The sequence below is a fragment of the Cygnus olor genome, chromosome 11 (assembly GCF_009769625.2).
Source record: "Cygnus olor isolate bCygOlo1 chromosome 11, bCygOlo1.pri.v2, whole genome shotgun sequence".
Taxonomy (NCBI): Eukaryota; Metazoa; Chordata; class Aves; order Anseriformes; family Anatidae; genus Cygnus; species Cygnus olor.
Window position 1 is genome coordinate 12,358,775 of NC_049179.1, and position 17,308 is coordinate 12,376,082.

Sequence of the window (17,308 nt, forward strand, 5' to 3'; positions counted from 1 at the left end):
GTGTGACAGCTACTCAATTTTGAACCTCAATGGAGAGGCAAAGCTATTCTGCAGATTTCTTCTGCAAACTGAACTCCAGTCAAGGTTTTAGAAGGCTCAACATCCCCCTGAATGAGGGAGAGGTAGAGGAGTAGAGACATGGCAATTCTTCTGGTATAAATGCTAGGATACAACCCAAATTTGGAAAAAAGACACATTTTACTTAAGTTAAATCCCAGGAATGTGGTACATTTTTGAATACTGTGCTGCAGGCAGAGGGAAGACCATCATGGGATGATATTTTGGGCTGAATTTTGATAGAGCCCCGGGTTAAAAGTTAAATTTGAACCTTTCCAAATATTTTATTGTTTTTGTGTATTGTGGAATTTAACTTTAAAGCTTTTAACTCTGGTCCCATCTTAACCATGCTCTTTCTGACATATTTTTGGCTCTGATCAGCCTGCAGGACTTTGGTGCCAATGAGGGTAGTCTGGCTGCAAACCTGTAGGCCTTGGATTAAAACAACTCCGCATCCTCACGGCACCTCCTCAGTCCATCTGTATTAGCGAGTATGTATGCTGGAATGGCCATGGAAAATACACTGTAAAGGAAAAATGTGTCTGAGTATGATACATTTTAGCCAGAAAGCTGGGGTATAATGAAAAAAAGACCCTTAGAACAGGACCTCTTCCTAATTCCAAAGGGATTTTTTGATGTGGCATAAGGCTTCTTCTGGAAACTTGAAAAACAGCCTGGTTTTTTGGACCCTTGTGCACTCTGAAGATATGTATCTTGTTTTTATACATTTTTACTCAGTAAAACACAATCTCACAAGTTTAAAAGCACTGAACATTTGCTAAATTGCCTAGAATTTAAATTTGTGATTATGCAGGAGAGCCTTTTTGTCTGCTGTCTTTCTAGACAAAAATGGTGCGGGGAGCTTTTTCCTTCAGTGCAATGGCAGGATCCAAAAAATATGTCTGGTTCCTATTACAGTAAAGGAAAAACTTGAGGTGTGCATTGAAAGTGCTAAGCCAGTGATTGAAATGTTAAAGTTGTTCCTAAAGGCTATTCCACATCATGAAGACATCATCTGAAAAGTAATACTGCACAATGATCTGTGAAGCAAGGAGCCTGAATTAGCATTCAATATGGCTGAAACTTCCAAATGTCCCCCATTTGGGTCAGCTTCTCTAGCAGAACCCATTTTGGTAGTCTTCAGGGAGCACTGGTCAATATATTTAGACAAGAAAACAGAGCTCAGGCAAAAGACACTTCAACTGCTCTGACTTGTGCCTTGTGTATTCACATGCCTCTGTGGCTCATCACTGTGCTGCGTTATGTCAGACTTACCCCACCGTTTATCCAGGATTTTGGAGCCTTCAAATAGTGCCTCATCTGCAGCAGCTCAACTGGAGCACAAACAATAAGGTGGCTGATCTGCCAGCTTGCAAGATATCCTTTGGAAGGCAAATGTTTGAGGAAAATAAAATATCTGTAGAGGTCCTTCCACAGAGGTAATACTGTGCAATTGGAAAAATCATCTAATTAAAAATAAACATCCGAAGTCATTCGTGGATCAAAATTTAGAATGACGAGTACAAGCTTGACAGTAGGAAAGGGATAGGCCTTTGGCTTTCTGTAGTGCGGTAAATGAGAGTGCTTAACAGCTGAGCCCCTTGCCCAGTTGTTAATAGCTCTTTCTGTTCCTTTTCCTTCACGCTCCATTGTTACAAGTTGTACTTATGACATCCACTACATTACGTTTTCAGGTGTTTTTTGGGGTAGAAATTGGCCACATATTCTTTATTCTAATTGATAAATATATAAGTTTTTTTCCTTCAAGAGAAACATTTTGTTCCAATTTAATTTTCTGCTATATTTTTTAATTAGAAATTGGATATTCATTCATTTCTTCACCCATTCTGGGATGCAGATAGTTGTGTTAATTGGCCCTGACTCGGGTTAGCAGTCTCACATATTTTGATAGAGAGATACATGAGCACGTTGCTTTTGTAGGACTGGTAGCAGTTTTTGAAACTGTTCTGTGAGCTTACCTTGCAGTTCTTAACCTTTAATCTCTCTGGGATGCTGAATTATTTGTAGAGCTCCAAGTAAGCAGTTTTGTTGTGAGTGGAAAAATTACTTGTTTTGCTGCGATATTGTTACACTGTCTGTGAAAAGACAAAGGAACTTAAGATTCTTGGATTCTATGGTAGCAGTTAGCAATATAAAATATACCATTTATCTTACCCTATTGTTTTTAATTGTATGTATTTAAAAGGTGTTCCCCAACCAAACGTAACGTGGTTTAAGAAGAAAGACTTCCAACAAATCGGTTCTTTCTTGCCTTTGAATGGCTCTTTATCTCTGAGGAATGTTTCCTACGAAGATGCAGGAACATATATCTGCAGAGCAACTAATGTGCTCGGAAAAGCTGAAGCTGCGTCTGTTCTCCACTTAACTGGTAAGTGCTGAATGAGAATTCCTTACTGCTAACAACAGTCACCCACTCTTATTATCAATTTTTACTGATTAAACTATTTGGGTGGGGTAAGTGGGTGATATTTAACACTTAATTACGAACTTGGAATTTTTTATTTGATCTGACTCCCTGGGATCTGGTCTGATTTCATTTCCTGTAACAGTGCATCTAGGTACACATGGACTGACTTGTGACTTCTTCAAAAGTTGTTCCATCTTCTTGCTTCTATGGAACAAATTTAAGCCCTTAAGTCATGAGACACATTAGAAAATTAAATCAAATGCCATATTACATTGTGTCCAGTGCTTTTATGTAGGGGAACAGGGTAGGCCTGAGTTCAGAAAATCTTCAGGGAAGTACAGTGAAATGAAAGCAAAGGATGGGTTTTTTGTTGTTGTTGTTTTGTTTCTAATCATAAAGGCTGATAAAACATAGGGATGTGGAAAAAAATCAGAATATGAACTGCTAACTCTCAGAATAGAAAAAGTAAAGAAAAACACCATTTAAATGACTCTATTGTAAGTAGATTAATCATGTAATACTGTATAATACAATCATGCCTTGCAAATAGCTCCAGTAAATGGATCATTCGGCTCTAGATATTAACTCTCAATATTTTGGTGTACAAAGTACAGCATAGTTATACATGGCTAATCCTGCTACAAAGCTTGCTTTCTTAAGCACACGTGTATGGCAGGTTAATAGATGTTTGGGTCTGTTGGCCAAGGAAGATGTACCAAAGACATGAGACTTCTTTGTCCCAGCATTTACACAGACAAGCAGGAAGATTGGTGCAGACATTTTACATTGAGGAAAAATCTTGAGTAATCCATCCAACCAATGTAAAATGACCCATGGAAGTTAGAATATAACAAAAGATTTAAACCATTCTGGAAGGAGAATCATGGGTATTATGCACACTCATTAAAACAGAAATGTTGACTGAATGGCAAGAATTGCATGTTACTGACAGATTGCCCATATTTCTGGCAGTTATTCTGGCATATGATAAAAAGGAGTTGCCATAGTGATAGGTACATGATTCTGCCTATATTATATACTATGTCTAATGAGATTTTAAGAGATTATTTTTTATTATAGCATTTTGTCACAATTCCTTCAAACGAAACAAAGGAATTGGCCTAATTTCACTGAGAGAATTATTGAGTTCTGTGTGAATGACTGGTAATGAAATCATAAATAGCATTATTCGTAACAGTAAATAGATGGTACATCCTGTAAGTTTTGTTTGTAAACATGCTCATTTTGTTCGTAAACATGCTCATTTTTGCTAATAAATACAAACTTTTTTTTTTTGCTAATAAATACATACAATTCAACAAATTTTATTACTTTAGAAATTGGCATGAACATTATAAATAATTTGTGCATTTCCCTGCTTTTATATCTTAAGTATATATGTTAGATGAACAATTAAATTGCATGAATTAAGTTGATCCTAAATAATTCCAAAGCACTGTTATCCTTGTGCTTCATAAATAATGTGCTGGATATTTTGATAGAAAGGTTTTTTAGCATCTTGATTTAATTCTTGCTAAGGAGAGATCTTGTATGTTGTTTTACAGAACAAAGATTTACAGAAAATAACACTCTACTATCAAAGGGAAGCAGAAAGAAGCGCGTTCTAATGGCATCTGGAATTGGTACAAATGTTAGTGTGGTACCTGGAGAACCATTAAGAATAGGTATGCTGTTTTTTTATGCTTTGTCATTTGAATGATATGTTTTGCTCATTAAAACAGAGAAGGCCCCATGGAGAAAGTGAGTGTGATTCATAAGAGTCTGGGTTTGCTGGTATGGTGTGAAATCTTCACTCCATTTAAATAATTGCTCTCCCACACACCCGTACATTCATATAGAAGTGAAATTTGTGAGATCTTACTGAAAGCAAAAATACAAAGAAATGTGGTAAGTATACATCACCTTACATAGCTGATAACCCTCAGGGGGGTGGTCAGGATTTGGGGCCATAGTTTGGGCTTCAGGTAATTAATGCATGCTTTTGTTTTTATTTTGACTGATGAGGTCTTGTATACAGAGTCTCACAATCATACATACCTACGCAAAAACATTTCAATGTAGCTGCTGCGTTTATTAGAAAACGCTAAAATACTATTGATTTTCAGGTTGCCCACTGCTGCCAAGCTACAGAAACACAGTTCGTTGGCTTTTCAGAGGTACTCCAATTGAGGAAGCTAAGACCTTGGAATACCGAACCCTGGCTGGGGGTCGCATCCTGGAGGTGAACACCAACTCTGGGCAATTTGCTGGACGGTTCCGATGTCAGACTTCAGCTAGTGCAAAACCAATGTCAGTTTGGGTAAATGTCAAGAAGGAAGGTTTGTTGAAAATTATATGACAAATTCTTACATTTTTGAATACTATTTTCTTTCACTCTGTAAAGACTTCCCTGCACATTAACTTGTTTTTATATATGAAAAGTAATTCACAAACATGCATAACCTCACGTGTATGCATAATCCCATTTAAGCTAATAGGCAATGTTCATACCCAGAGCTGAATATGGTCAGTAATGTATGCAGGAGCAGGACTTAATACCACATGGTCTCTCCCATTTCTTAACTGTGTAGCTGAGAATCTGAGAGGATATAGCCCAATTTGGTGTTTTGCTGCTTTAAACAATTTTAAATCAGGCAGGTTTTCTGAACTTCCTCTTCAGGAAATCGTGCAAACTGCTACCATAATAGCCCACCAAAAAGAAAGAAAATTGTCTTTGAGGCTATCTTTACAAATATATTAATTATAATCAAAATAATTTTAATTGTTATTTTTTGATGTCATGCAAAGTGATATGGTTGCAATAATGTGGTTGCCATCTTATTGTGGTCACCCCTAAACATATCAATGTAGTAAGTAGAGCATACTGCATACTCATTATCAATTTCAGTTTTAAATTTTCAAGAACATTTTGAATGTCCTCCAACGCAATGTCCTTGCACAAAACTTCATTTCCAATAGTAGGTTTTAAAATGTGGAACTGTGAATCAGACGAATTTGAAAAGGATCTTACATGTGCACCAGCAGGAAAATCAACTGTGTCTTCAAACATTTTATGGAGTTTGTAAATATTTAAAGAGATTTGGAAAGTAATTATGTTGTAATTGATGGGCTTTTAAAAATAGCGTTAGAAACATGGATCCTAAGATTCTGGAAGAAAAAACACCAAACTCCATTTGACAGTTTAAAAAAAAAAAATCAACAACAAACCTCTCAGTATGCAGAGATGCAAAATATGTTTGAAAAGTATCTGTTGAAACTGAAAGTTCTCGTGTGATTTATCTATTATCCTATCAATATGACTCAGCTTACTCTTTATGTGCAAAAGACTGAAAGAAGCTTTAAGATCAGAATTTGCAAATCCCCTCTGCTGTGTACGAGTGTATTCCCAGTGACTGCCAGGGGATTATCTGTATGAGCGGGACTGGGTCTGTACGCATAGGGCAGCAGAGTTAAAGTCACAGATAAAGGGTAGCTATTTTGGTGACAAGTATGAAATGAAAAGTAAATCAGAATGTTAATGAAATCAATCATAAAATATCCTTATAGAATTTATCAAAAAACGTATCCAGGCCTTGGTCCTAACATAGATCTCATTAAAGTTGGAATTTCTGAGTGGGTCTAGCCAGGTATTAAACTATCAATCACTGGTCTCCAGCTGAAACTGCCTTTTGGTTGCCTAATGCCCTTTCCAGTGAGGCTGCTCAGTATTTTGGGGGATTCCATTTTCCAGGCAGGAGCCTTAACTCTGATTGTTGCTTATGTGAACGTTTCATCACTGCAATACCCATCCCTTTTTGAGACTGCAAAATGTCCTTCGGTGGTTTTTGCACAGTAGGCATATTGAGGGCACTTCTGAGCAGTATCATCCTAGTTAAACAAACAATACAGTCTCTCCATCATAGTTGCAGTCAGTAAATTTAGCTGTTTCTACTTTGAAAAGGGCCCTTTTGTATTATTTTAAGAAACCCAGAAGTAATAAGGAAACATTGAAAAACAATAAGTTAAAGAATTCATTATGTGCTGGAAGAGTGAGCCTGTGGACACAGCTGGTAGCTATCAATTATTCTTGGTTATTACAGAAAAATCTGACTCCTTCTGTGATCACATAAAAATCTGTCAACATTGCATAGTACTTCATCTTTTACCAAGTGTCAAAAAAAAATTGGGGGGAAGGGGTAAGTGTGGAATTGTGACTAAATATAAAGGTAGTAATTGTTAGAGGTGATTGATTTTTAATATAAAATGGTCTTTAAAACAAATTTCATTTTCATCTTGCCAGATGCCTCAGTAGCAAATTATTTATGCATTAAGTAATTTTCTACAGTTTAGTACAGGTTTCTCTTAAATCTTGAAATTATGTGAAGTGTCTGGAGTAAGATGAGTTTTCTTCAGAATAAACTTGCTGTAGAACAGCAGGAAACCTTGAGAGCCTGATTTACAATTTCCTCTTTTTAATGCTCATTGTATAAAAATGTTATGAAAGTTTTAAAAGAAGTTCATCAGTTCCTACTGTGAGCCAGGTTCTGCCCTGCAAGTGCACATGTGCTGATCCCATTTGCCTTCTAGAGAGCTTCATGCTCATATGTAAAGGCTGAACTTTAGAGGAAGCTGGGTAGGACTAAATTCTACTCTGGTTTATGGTCCCCTTTCACAATGCCGAAATATTTGCTTTTCTGCAGAGAACATGGTGTTTGTCTAGCTGACACAATATGCTGCCATATAAATTAAAATGTGATGCAGTTACAATGTATAGTGCCTCTCTCTCACACTGCTTACAATTGCCTTTCTTTTCTGATAATTAGATTATAAATGGGAATATGCCGAGTGGAGCACTTGCTCTGCTAGCTGTGGCAATTCAGGCACCTGCTCCAGAAGACCACAGTGCATGAATTCAGAGAAGCAGAAAGTAAATGAATCATTATGCAGACATCTGCAAAAGCCAGCGATTATTTACCGGTCATGCAACATAGATGACTGTCCTGCCAGGTAAGCTCCCTGCTACCATATTTCCATGTGCTCTATCTGTGTAAAAACACACTTACAATCTCCTGAAGTTGTTTCTGTGTACTGCAAGTCTAAACTGTGGGTATTATTTCACCATGAACCCTAAAGCAAGAGAGGTGTGAAATGGATCACAGGCAAGCAGGAGAACTCTTGATTCAGCTGAATAAATTAGTCGTATGTACAACATGCTGCTGCAGCAAGTCTTGCTGCTACCACATTTGAAAGCAAAGCTGGAACTTCTCTGAGATACTGTGATGTACTAGTTTTGTGGAATTCGTGTCAACGCCCTGACAGAAAACTCATGTTTAAAGCAGCCGAGATGCTCATGAGTGAAATCTTGTGTTCACCTCCTCTCCTTCCGTGCTGGCAGAGACGCTCAGAGCAGTGTGTTTACTGTGGCATGTCTATTTTGTCCCCAATGCCTCCTCACCACGGTGTCACACTTGCATGTGCTCCTCTGCCAATTTTCTGTCTGGATAAACTAGTGTACTGTGTGATCTTGGAGCAGAAAATATTTATATCACGGGCTGGTATATCACCACAACATCTGATTTCAAAATGTTACATACGGATTTGGTGGGTTGCACTGAGCATTCCAGCTCAGCAAGGCGTTGCTCTAGGTTTTTAGCAGGAAATCCCACAGGCATCCTCCAAAAAAAGTGCTTTCCGTTGCTTAAAAGGATTGGCCATCACTGTCAGCAACATAAAATCCATGAGGGATGAAAAGTCGTGCACACATTTTGGAGTTGTCCCTCACTGGAAAATTTTTGGAGAGAAGTGTTAAGACCTTAACTGACATTGTGGGAGTGCATCTTGCCAGTATGTTCCAAACTCTTTTTCTAAATACAGAAAACATAGCAACAGATAAATATCAGGAGAAATTTGTTTATATTTCTTTATTAGCAGCCAAAAAAACAGATCATCCTAAATTGCGAGTCTGTATTCCAGCCAGCCCATAACAAGTGAACTTTTTGCCAGTGGAAAAATACTAAAATAGAACTAATAGTTTGAAACATAGACTCAGCTGCAGGTTTCCCTCTAAAATCTGTCCATTCAGAGCACTGAGACAGAATATGAGGATACCTGGGGGCCCAGTGCTCCCCTAAGCAAAGGCCATGCATTTAGTGGACTGCAGTGCATGACTTAATGATCTGAGTAACACTGAAGCCAGAGTAATCGCCATAAAAATTAAGTACTTATTTCAGACAGCTAAACATACTAAATTCTCCCTTATTAAATTGCTTTGATTTATTTGGCTTTTAATTTGGCTTTGTGTGTTAATCAGTAGAAAGAAATTGTGTATATGCTAGCATAGGTTAACGATACTTAGAATTACACGTGTGTTACCATATAAATTGTTTTTTGTGTTATGAAGTAGCCCATGCTTCCTATACAGGAGGAGCATCCCAGGTGCCTGGAAAAGAGCCCTGTGTTGGGTGCCTCCAAGCTCTCCCCCTTTGCTGTGATTACTGACCAGGGAAAGAAGTGCAAATTGGTCAGATTTCCCCTTCCATTTCCCTGTTCCCTGATTTTGCACCATCTTTCATCCTACAGCAGCTGTTTAGAGAGTATCTAGAATTATGTAGGCTTCAGATGTACAGTCAGTGTCATGGGCCTTTATTATTCAAAATATCTTGCATGTGTTTAATCCACTTCTCTCCAGCATAGCATACAAGTACAGTTAAGCAAATACAAGGGTTTAGGCATGTATTTAAGTTGTGTTTTAAGTGTTTGCCAAATTTGTGCATTGTTGAGTAGCTGTGCATACATTGCACCAAATGTCTGCAAAAGTACTTGAGCTTTAAAAAGGAGAAAAAAACAAGAGTCCAGACTGTAAAAGATTAAACTTCCTTGAATTGATATGAGCTCTTTGTAAGAAAATGACATAATTGCTAAAGAGAAGAGAATATTTTTCCTGTTATTGCAGTTGTGCTACAAGTAAAGTCCCATTCCATTTTTCTAGCCTAGATTTATGAAAAGATGAAGTAGAATAAATTATATTACCACTTGCTGCTTCCCTGGTATTGTTCTTAGCTGCAAAGGCAAAATAAATCTCTGCAACTTCTAATCAATAAATAAAATGTTCTCCTTCAGCCATTATCTAGCAGGATCTTGATGTAATAAATTTGGATGAGTTATGACATCTGTTACATTAGTAGTAACTAAATCAGTACCATCCATTTTGCAAGTTATGGAATAGCGTGCTGTTCTTCCTGCAAAAATGATAAATCCAGCAGGGCCTATAGGGTTTACCTAATATAACCTTCTGGGTAGCAAACAGTGTAACTTCAGTCAGCATATATTGAGCTACGATACATCTTAGAGGTCATCAGGTAACCAAGTTTATAAGACCTTGCATAACAACTGGAAAAGCGTATTCTAAGTTCTATTTATCCATCTAAAACTTACAGACAGGTTGTCTTGATTTTTATTTGCAAACTACCACTACTATCACTGCAAACTACCAGCAAGGTTCCAGTGCATATCTGCTGTAAATGTCTCTGCGTCCTGTAGGTGGGTAACTGGTCCGTGGTCTGAGTGCTCTGCAACTTGTGGCAATGGATTTTGCCATCGCCAAATAACTTGTCAACAAGTAAAAGCCAACGAGAGTGTGGTGACACTCCTACCAGATGCTTGTATGCACCGAGATCGTCCTGTGGGAAGGAAATCCTGTATGGGTTATTCATGTTCAGCAGGGACAACACAGACAAAAGGACAAGTAAGTTACACAGTTTGTCTGGAAACTCCTTATATTATAAAAGCACATCAGTGTCATCATACCATTGTCTGAACATCTGTATTCTATTGCACATAAGAAGAGCTATGTGGCACTAGTTGTAATTGCCTTTCAGTACAGTGAATTACAAATCCTTGTTTCAGTTTGTGCTAATTTTATTCATCAAAGAGAAGGAAATATAACCAGAATGTGACCTGAAAACCAAATATTAGTTTCAGTTTTATAAGCTAATCCATTATTACATACTCCATTTTTAAGCTAGTATATTGCTTTTATTGCAGTCTTATAAATACACAGTTCACATAGCAGAACTTGTGAAGTCCTCAAAGAAAGATGTGTGCTTCAGAAACAGTTGCCATTATACAATACAGAGAACTTTGCTTTCCTATTGCATCTTCATTTGTGCAGTAAACTTGTGTTCATTTTGATATAGCTTTGACAATTATTAATGCAATATTTAGTATTCAATGAACAAAGTAATGATGGAGAAATGCTGTTCTCACATTCTGGATACAGATATTAGCAAGGCAAGGTTGTATTTGTCAGAGTTGGAGAAAGAATGTTACAGAAAGGATGAGAGAATAGATGATGGATTTAGCTTTATGGTTCAGTAGGAAAGTCAATATCTCGGAGAAGTGTGAACTGAGAATATGAACTGAGGGTTGAAGACAGAGATACAGATCAAGAATTATGAATGTGTTGTGCAATTGGATAACTGTCTAGAAGGGTGATTCTGTCATTATTAACTTGGTTGTTTCTTTTTCTTTCCCCTCACCCTTTTGTCTCTTTTTAGTGTTCTGGTCGCTGTATAGGCCGCCCTGTAGGTTTACAGCATCGCCGCTTTGTATGTCAACTTCATAATGGATCTTTGGTGCCAAATTCTTCTTGTGATGAAAGAAAGAGGTATGCAGTTCAAAGCAGTACAAACTAAGAGTCTCTATATATCAAATTAAAGATACAATATCATCAATGCAGTATAAATATTCAAATTCTTCTTACAAATCAAACACAAGAAAGGAGACAACAAGTCATCCCTTTGTGTACACTGGACAAATTCAGTAACCCAAGGCAGGTAATGAATTTGATCAGTGTCCTCCTCTGTGCTAATGACAAAGCTAGAAAAAGAGTGAGAGAATCTTGATTCCCAAAGAAAGCAGAAATTGGAGTGATCTGTCGTAACTTTCTTATTACTACTAATTCTCTTCTGATACAATTTTATTCTGGTCTGTTTGGGACTAGATTTCACAATATAAGGGTTTTCCTGGGCCTTATTTTGTAGACCATGTAAATTTATTACTTTATAATTACAAAAATAAAGTGTACTTATCCACATAAATAGATTTAATTCTACCTCTACATATGTGCTCTTGAGGGATGTGTTTGGGCCAAAAACTGAATGAATGAGTGTGTGATTTTTTTTTATTACCACAAGTTATGCATTTTTTTGCATTTTTATTTATTTTTGTGAGAACTCAGTTTGTTTTACTGTCTCTAAGTAACTCATTTTAAAAGGAAAAGTAAAGGCTTTATGGCTCCTAAGAATTTTAATCTCTTGGGGCTACGCTATAGAGCATGGATAGATGGCAGTGTCTATGAAACACTGTAACCTCAAAAAATCTGAATTAGAGACAAATTAAAACTGAACATGAGTTTCTGAGGGAACAAAACCTTGTTCCTGAGCAAATGCATAGGTAGGGCAATGAATATTACCCACTCATTCTCTCTAAGAGTACATACATGTGAATTGTAACCATGCTTCTTGATTATAGAAAGCAGCTCTTTATATTTTTCACTATAGAAGTGCTTCTGCATTGTGAGCATTTAAAATATTTTTGTTGCATATAAAATGAAATTTTGGCTGCATTGAAGTAAATGGTGAAACTTCCATTTACTAGTAAGAGACAGGATTTCACTTTGGCAGCTTCAGACATGTAAGAAGGTTCTGTGTCAGCATGGAAGTATTACTTGTGTTTATGAGAGAGGTTATAGATAAAAAGCACCTGCAGTATCCACAATGCAACAATTCAGGGTCAATAAAATTTTCCTAAAGGTAAAACATTTTTCCTGTTCCAGGTTTTAGGAACTGGTTTAAATAAACAGGGGCTTGTCTTTTGTCATGAGTGAGGCATGAGGAATGGGCATGATTTGAAATTCACAGAAATTCAACTTCTGAAAAACTTTTTACTCTGAGGGTTCTCAGATACAGGAAGAGGCTGCCCAGAAAGGTTTTGGAGTCTCTGTCCTTGGACATATTAAGGATGTGACTGGAAATGGCCTTGAGCAACGCGGCCTAGTTTACTGTGTGATGAGCAGAGTCCCTTCTGTCCCTTGGTCCATTCTGTGGTTCTGTGATTCTGTGAATAAGCGTTTAGCACAACAGCAAACATTTAGATGCCATTTGTTTTCCTCTGCAGACCTGCTGTCAGAAGAAACTGTTCTTCAGAGGCATGTGACATCTATTGGCGGACAGGGCCTTGGAGGCCTTGCAGTGTGGACTGTGGGAGTGGATTTCAGTCAAGACGAGTGTATTGTGTACACAGAAAGAACAACCAACCTGTGGCTGATCAGTATTGCGGATGGAAGAAGAGACCGGTGACCTGGCAGCACTGCAATGTCACATCCTGTGGCAGTATGTAAATATTTATTTATATCTGAGCATAGCAATAGTTTGTAGCATTTATATTAGTGACTCATAATTGTACACTAATGATTTTACAAGCATTTGGCTGTACATCTCAAAGGTAAAACTTACCTCTCCAAGGAACACTTTGTAATGCTGGGGTTATTTTTCTTCACGACTAGGCCAGTTTGATATTAAAGCCTCAAAAGCACTTTTAGAAACAGGATTTTTAGGAAGTTGTTTTATGCAAACTTCCCTACATGTCTGCCAGTTGTGACTCATTCATGAGTCTCTAAGCAAGCTGCTAATTCCTGAAAGGTGGGGTAGTTCTCTGAAATAAATGCAGTGAGATCACCCCTCTTATTCGTGACCTACTTTAGCTGTTCTCAGAAATGCAAAGGAAAATAATTACAAAGCTATCAGGAATCCATCGGTTGTTTACAATTATGATGATTAATTCTACTATTTATCTTTTGTCCATTATTAAGTCTTTTAATATTTAAATATATTTTTCAGAAGGCGAATGCAAGGATACAACACACTACTGTACGTTTGTAAAGCAGCTAAAGTTATGCTTGATAGACATCTACAAACAAAGATGTTGTCGGTCATGTCAAGAAATGTAACTCTTCTATGGAAAGTTCATGATGCTGCAGTGAAGAGATGAGAAGAGAGGTTCATTACACTAGCCTGCTCAAATTATATACTTGTAAATAAATCAGACATTAGTCATAACAGTTAAATGGAAACATGGGGCTAATGAAAAAACAGTATTGCAGATTGATATGCTGGACAGGGTATTTTTTCTGGGATCTTTTATTATCCACTTTTTGTAATGGAACTTTTAAACGTTTTAAACAATGTTTTAAATATTTTTGTGTCTGGATAAGGAAGATAGTAACATGGCAAATCATCTGTAAAATTTTACAGGCCAATATGTTTTTTTATTTTATCAGGGGAATAGCATTATCATTAAAAGCACCAGGTAGTGCTTACTGTTCTTAACTTCTGAGAAAGACAGTCACAAAATCCTTTGAATAATTTTGGAATGCAGCAATGAGTGACCCCTAGTTTTGATTTTATTGTTTTATCAAATTTAACATGATTTTTGAATTCATAGAAGCTGTGGCTTGTAGCTGTAAACTTTTTGGCAGTTACTTCATTTTCATAACCAGCAAGAGCCTAAGGGTCAGTCTCACAGGATGTTTTACTGAGATTAGCTGTCAGATGGATGCACAGAAGTGCATTTCATTTTCTGTGCTTGTATTTATGTGCATGCAGTAAAAGACATTGTAGATGCTGGTATAATTTTCAAAACAGCAATAGATCTGTTTTGAATAAATGAAGTGTCATTTTCCATTGTTTCTATTCTTCTGCTCCAGTCACTGAAGTACAATTGAAGTTCTGGCATGATTAGACTTCTCTACTGATTTTAAATTAGAAACAAGGCTTCCTTGTCAGAGCTGTGAAAGAAACATTTGTGAGCACTGTTCTCTTGCATGTAGTCAAATGGGGAGCCAGTAATTAGCCAAACACGCCTGTCAGATTTTCTGTCTTGAATAAATACTTTATTAATGGGGAAAAATGTCCAAGGAAGAAATATTAATTATGAAGACAGACAAGTGCAGAAAGTCTGTTTTGAGCAATTTTCCATCAAGATGACTTTTCATCATGAGCATGAACCAAGCAAGTCTTTGCAAGTTGATAAATTCTGATTACAATATTCCTGGGTATATTATTTTTCTGCATCACAGATGATGTTTCGTTCGGGCTGTAAGCAGAGAACCCCATAGGAGGCAGCAGATAGCTTTTTCTTTTGTATGTTTTTCTTTTCCACACTACTGCACACGTTGGAGGCTGAATGTGAGTCTTGACTTGGATCTGGTGTTACATTACTGAACCACACTACATTCTAATTAGCGGGCATGCTGTCAGACAGTTTTAGAAACAGCATTCCTGCACAATGGGTTTGCATCACTGAAAATTAGATTAGCACTACTGTATAGAAAATGTTTAATGTGGACTATTGTGTCCAAAGCTGACTGCAAGGAGAGGATATTCCTGATCATTACCTTTTTAATCAGCAATGGGTCTCGATTGTTTAAGCATTTTTTTTTTTAAATTAAAAGAAAAACATTTGTAAGATACTTTGTAGATATTTATTGTCTGATTTAAAAGTGCAATATTTTGTTTTGTACAGTGTTTAATAAAGATTTTTGGACATATATTTTTTCTTATTACCAAAATTTCTTATTCATGTTTTTCCTTTATATTTAAAGTTTTCAAATGTTAACACATAGCATTCTTTTGTTGCTTTAATTTTGTCTCTGGTTGAGTATGCATGATATACAGAAGCAGTGCTGTAAATGTTTGTTATTGCACTTGGCATGACATTCCTCTGTAGATTATTTCATTGCTTCTCCAGTAACTGAAGATGTCTAATACTTAGCTTTCTTGAACGTAGTTTTGATATTTCTGAAATAAACTCTACTTTGATTATTCAACATCTTGATTACCCAGAGATTTTTTATTACTGTGATTTTCACAGTAGTTATGCTTTTATTCCAAGGATTATTCTATTCTACCATGTCCATAATTCTGGGATTTTCAAAGCTAAGATTAGTTCTTATTTTTGACAGTTACCAGACAGATTCTCAGCTTTGCACTGCTAAGAGGCAGCATAGATGTTACCTGACTGAAAAAGTGGGAAGGAGATTTTGCCAAGATCCAAATAAGTCAACTCTGACTCACTGAAATCAAGAATCGCGATTCTGTAAAAAGGTCGAATAACGTTATGTTTCTTCGCCAGGCCTTCATGTAGTGCACTGAGTAGAGCTTGTTTAGAGTCAACAGAACAGCTCTACGTTTTATACTTGGATGATGGCAATAGCTATAGTAATAAATTTGGTTCAGAATATCCAACATGTATAATAGTCTTTAGAAAGAAGATTTCCGTAAGTATTGTAAGTTGAAAATGCCTAGCAATGAAATAGTGTTTTAGAGTTATCCTAGGGCGCAACAACTCCAAGCAGAGCTACAGGCTGGGAGATGAGTGGTTGGAAAGCTGCCTGGCAGAGAAGGACCTGGGAGTACTGGTTGATAGTCAGCTGAATATGAGCCAGCAGTGTGCTCAGGTGGCCAAGAAGGCCAACAGCATCCTGGCTTGTATAAGAAACAGTGTGGCCAGCAGGTCTAGGGAAGTGATTGTCCCCCTGTACTTGGCTCTGGTGAGGCCGCACCTCGAGTACTGTGTTCAGTTTTTAGCCCCTCACTACAAGAAGGACATGGAGGTGCTCGAGAGAGTCCAGAGAAGGGCAACGAAGCTGGTGAGGGGTCTGGAGAACAAGTCTTACGAGGAGCCGCTGAGGGAGCTGGGATTGTTCAGCCTGGAGAAGAGGAGGCTCAGGGCCGACCTTATCACTCTCTATAGGTACATTAAAGGAGGCTGTAGCGAGGTGGGGGTTGGTCTATTCTCCCACGTGCCTGGTGACAGGACAAGGGGGAATGGGCTGAAGTTGCACCGGGGAGGTTTAGGCTGGATATTAGGAAAAACTTCTTTACCGAAAGGGTTGTTAGGCATTGGAATGGGCTGCCCAGGGAAGTGGTTGAGTCACCATCCCTGGAGGTCTTTAAAAGACGTTTAGATGTTGAGCTTAGTGATATGGTTTAGTGAAGGACTTGTTAGTGTTAGGTCAGAGGTTGGACTAGGTGATCTTGGAGATCTCTTCCAACCTAGACAATTCTGTGATTCTGTAGATGGTAACACTTGCAAAGGGGCACAGGTCTATTTCATTTTCTTTTTGTCACCAACTCATTCTTTCTCTATAGTCTTAAAAAAAAAATAATGACATATAGCATAATGCATGAAGAGCATTTTTGGAATAGCTATTGGATCCACGAGTAACTTCCACTTTTACATTTTGGCTTAGCATGACATCATAAAATACTCTTTTAACAGCTGTTATTTTGAGAAATATTAGTTTTCCAGCCTGCTGTTCGTTTTCTGTGCATTTCAATATGTTGCTTATGAAAAAGTTGACCTTAAATATTGAATACTGTCTAAAGGTTTATAATATCATTTGATGCTTTTCCTGGAAGCATAATCTCAAGGGTGTGGCTCTTTCAACTGTAATGTAATAAAGGCTGTTCTCTTTTACTACTAAATTTAGGGGAAAACATTAAGTGCAAAATGAAAGGGAATATGCTCCCTCCTCCCAAAAAAAATCTTCAAACACATTTGCAGAGGAACTGTTAAATGTATCCGAATATGCCCTTCACTTCCTCTCAGAATATTTTGTGCTGTGCTGGTAGGTGGCAGCAAATGCCTACCCACGTGTTTGTTTTTTTTTTTAATTTATTGTATTTATTTTTTTTTGGTGGGGGGGGCAAGTGACTTAACTACAAAAACAGCTGTGAATATTACAAAAAGCATCTGGGGCTA

The 17,308-nt window shown here is 37.4% G+C and overlaps 1 protein-coding gene across 7 annotated transcripts in view; it reads left to right on the forward strand.

Annotated features, from left to right (window-relative positions):
* The window catches only part of ADAMTSL3 (ADAMTS like 3), a 190,456-nt gene extending 175,089 nt beyond the window's left edge, over positions 1 to 15,367 (forward strand). For all 7 annotated transcript variants that reach the window (XM_040569593.1, XM_040569594.1, XM_040569597.1 and 4 more), the window contains 8 exons: positions 2,264 to 2,446; positions 4,051 to 4,170; positions 4,612 to 4,824; positions 7,309 to 7,492; positions 10,025 to 10,229; positions 11,041 to 11,150; positions 12,662 to 12,876; positions 13,384 to 15,367. In XM_040569593.1, coding sequence (XP_040425527.1) covers positions 2,264 to 2,446; positions 4,051 to 4,170; positions 4,612 to 4,824; positions 7,309 to 7,492; positions 10,025 to 10,229; positions 11,041 to 11,150; positions 12,662 to 12,876; positions 13,384 to 13,493 — 1,340 coding nt within the window. In that variant the 3' untranslated portion in view covers positions 13,494 to 15,367. The remainder of the gene's footprint in view (positions 1 to 2,263; positions 2,447 to 4,050; positions 4,171 to 4,611; positions 4,825 to 7,308; positions 7,493 to 10,024; positions 10,230 to 11,040; positions 11,151 to 12,661; positions 12,877 to 13,383) is intronic.
* The last annotated feature ends 1,941 nt before the right edge of the window (positions 15,368 to 17,308 follow it).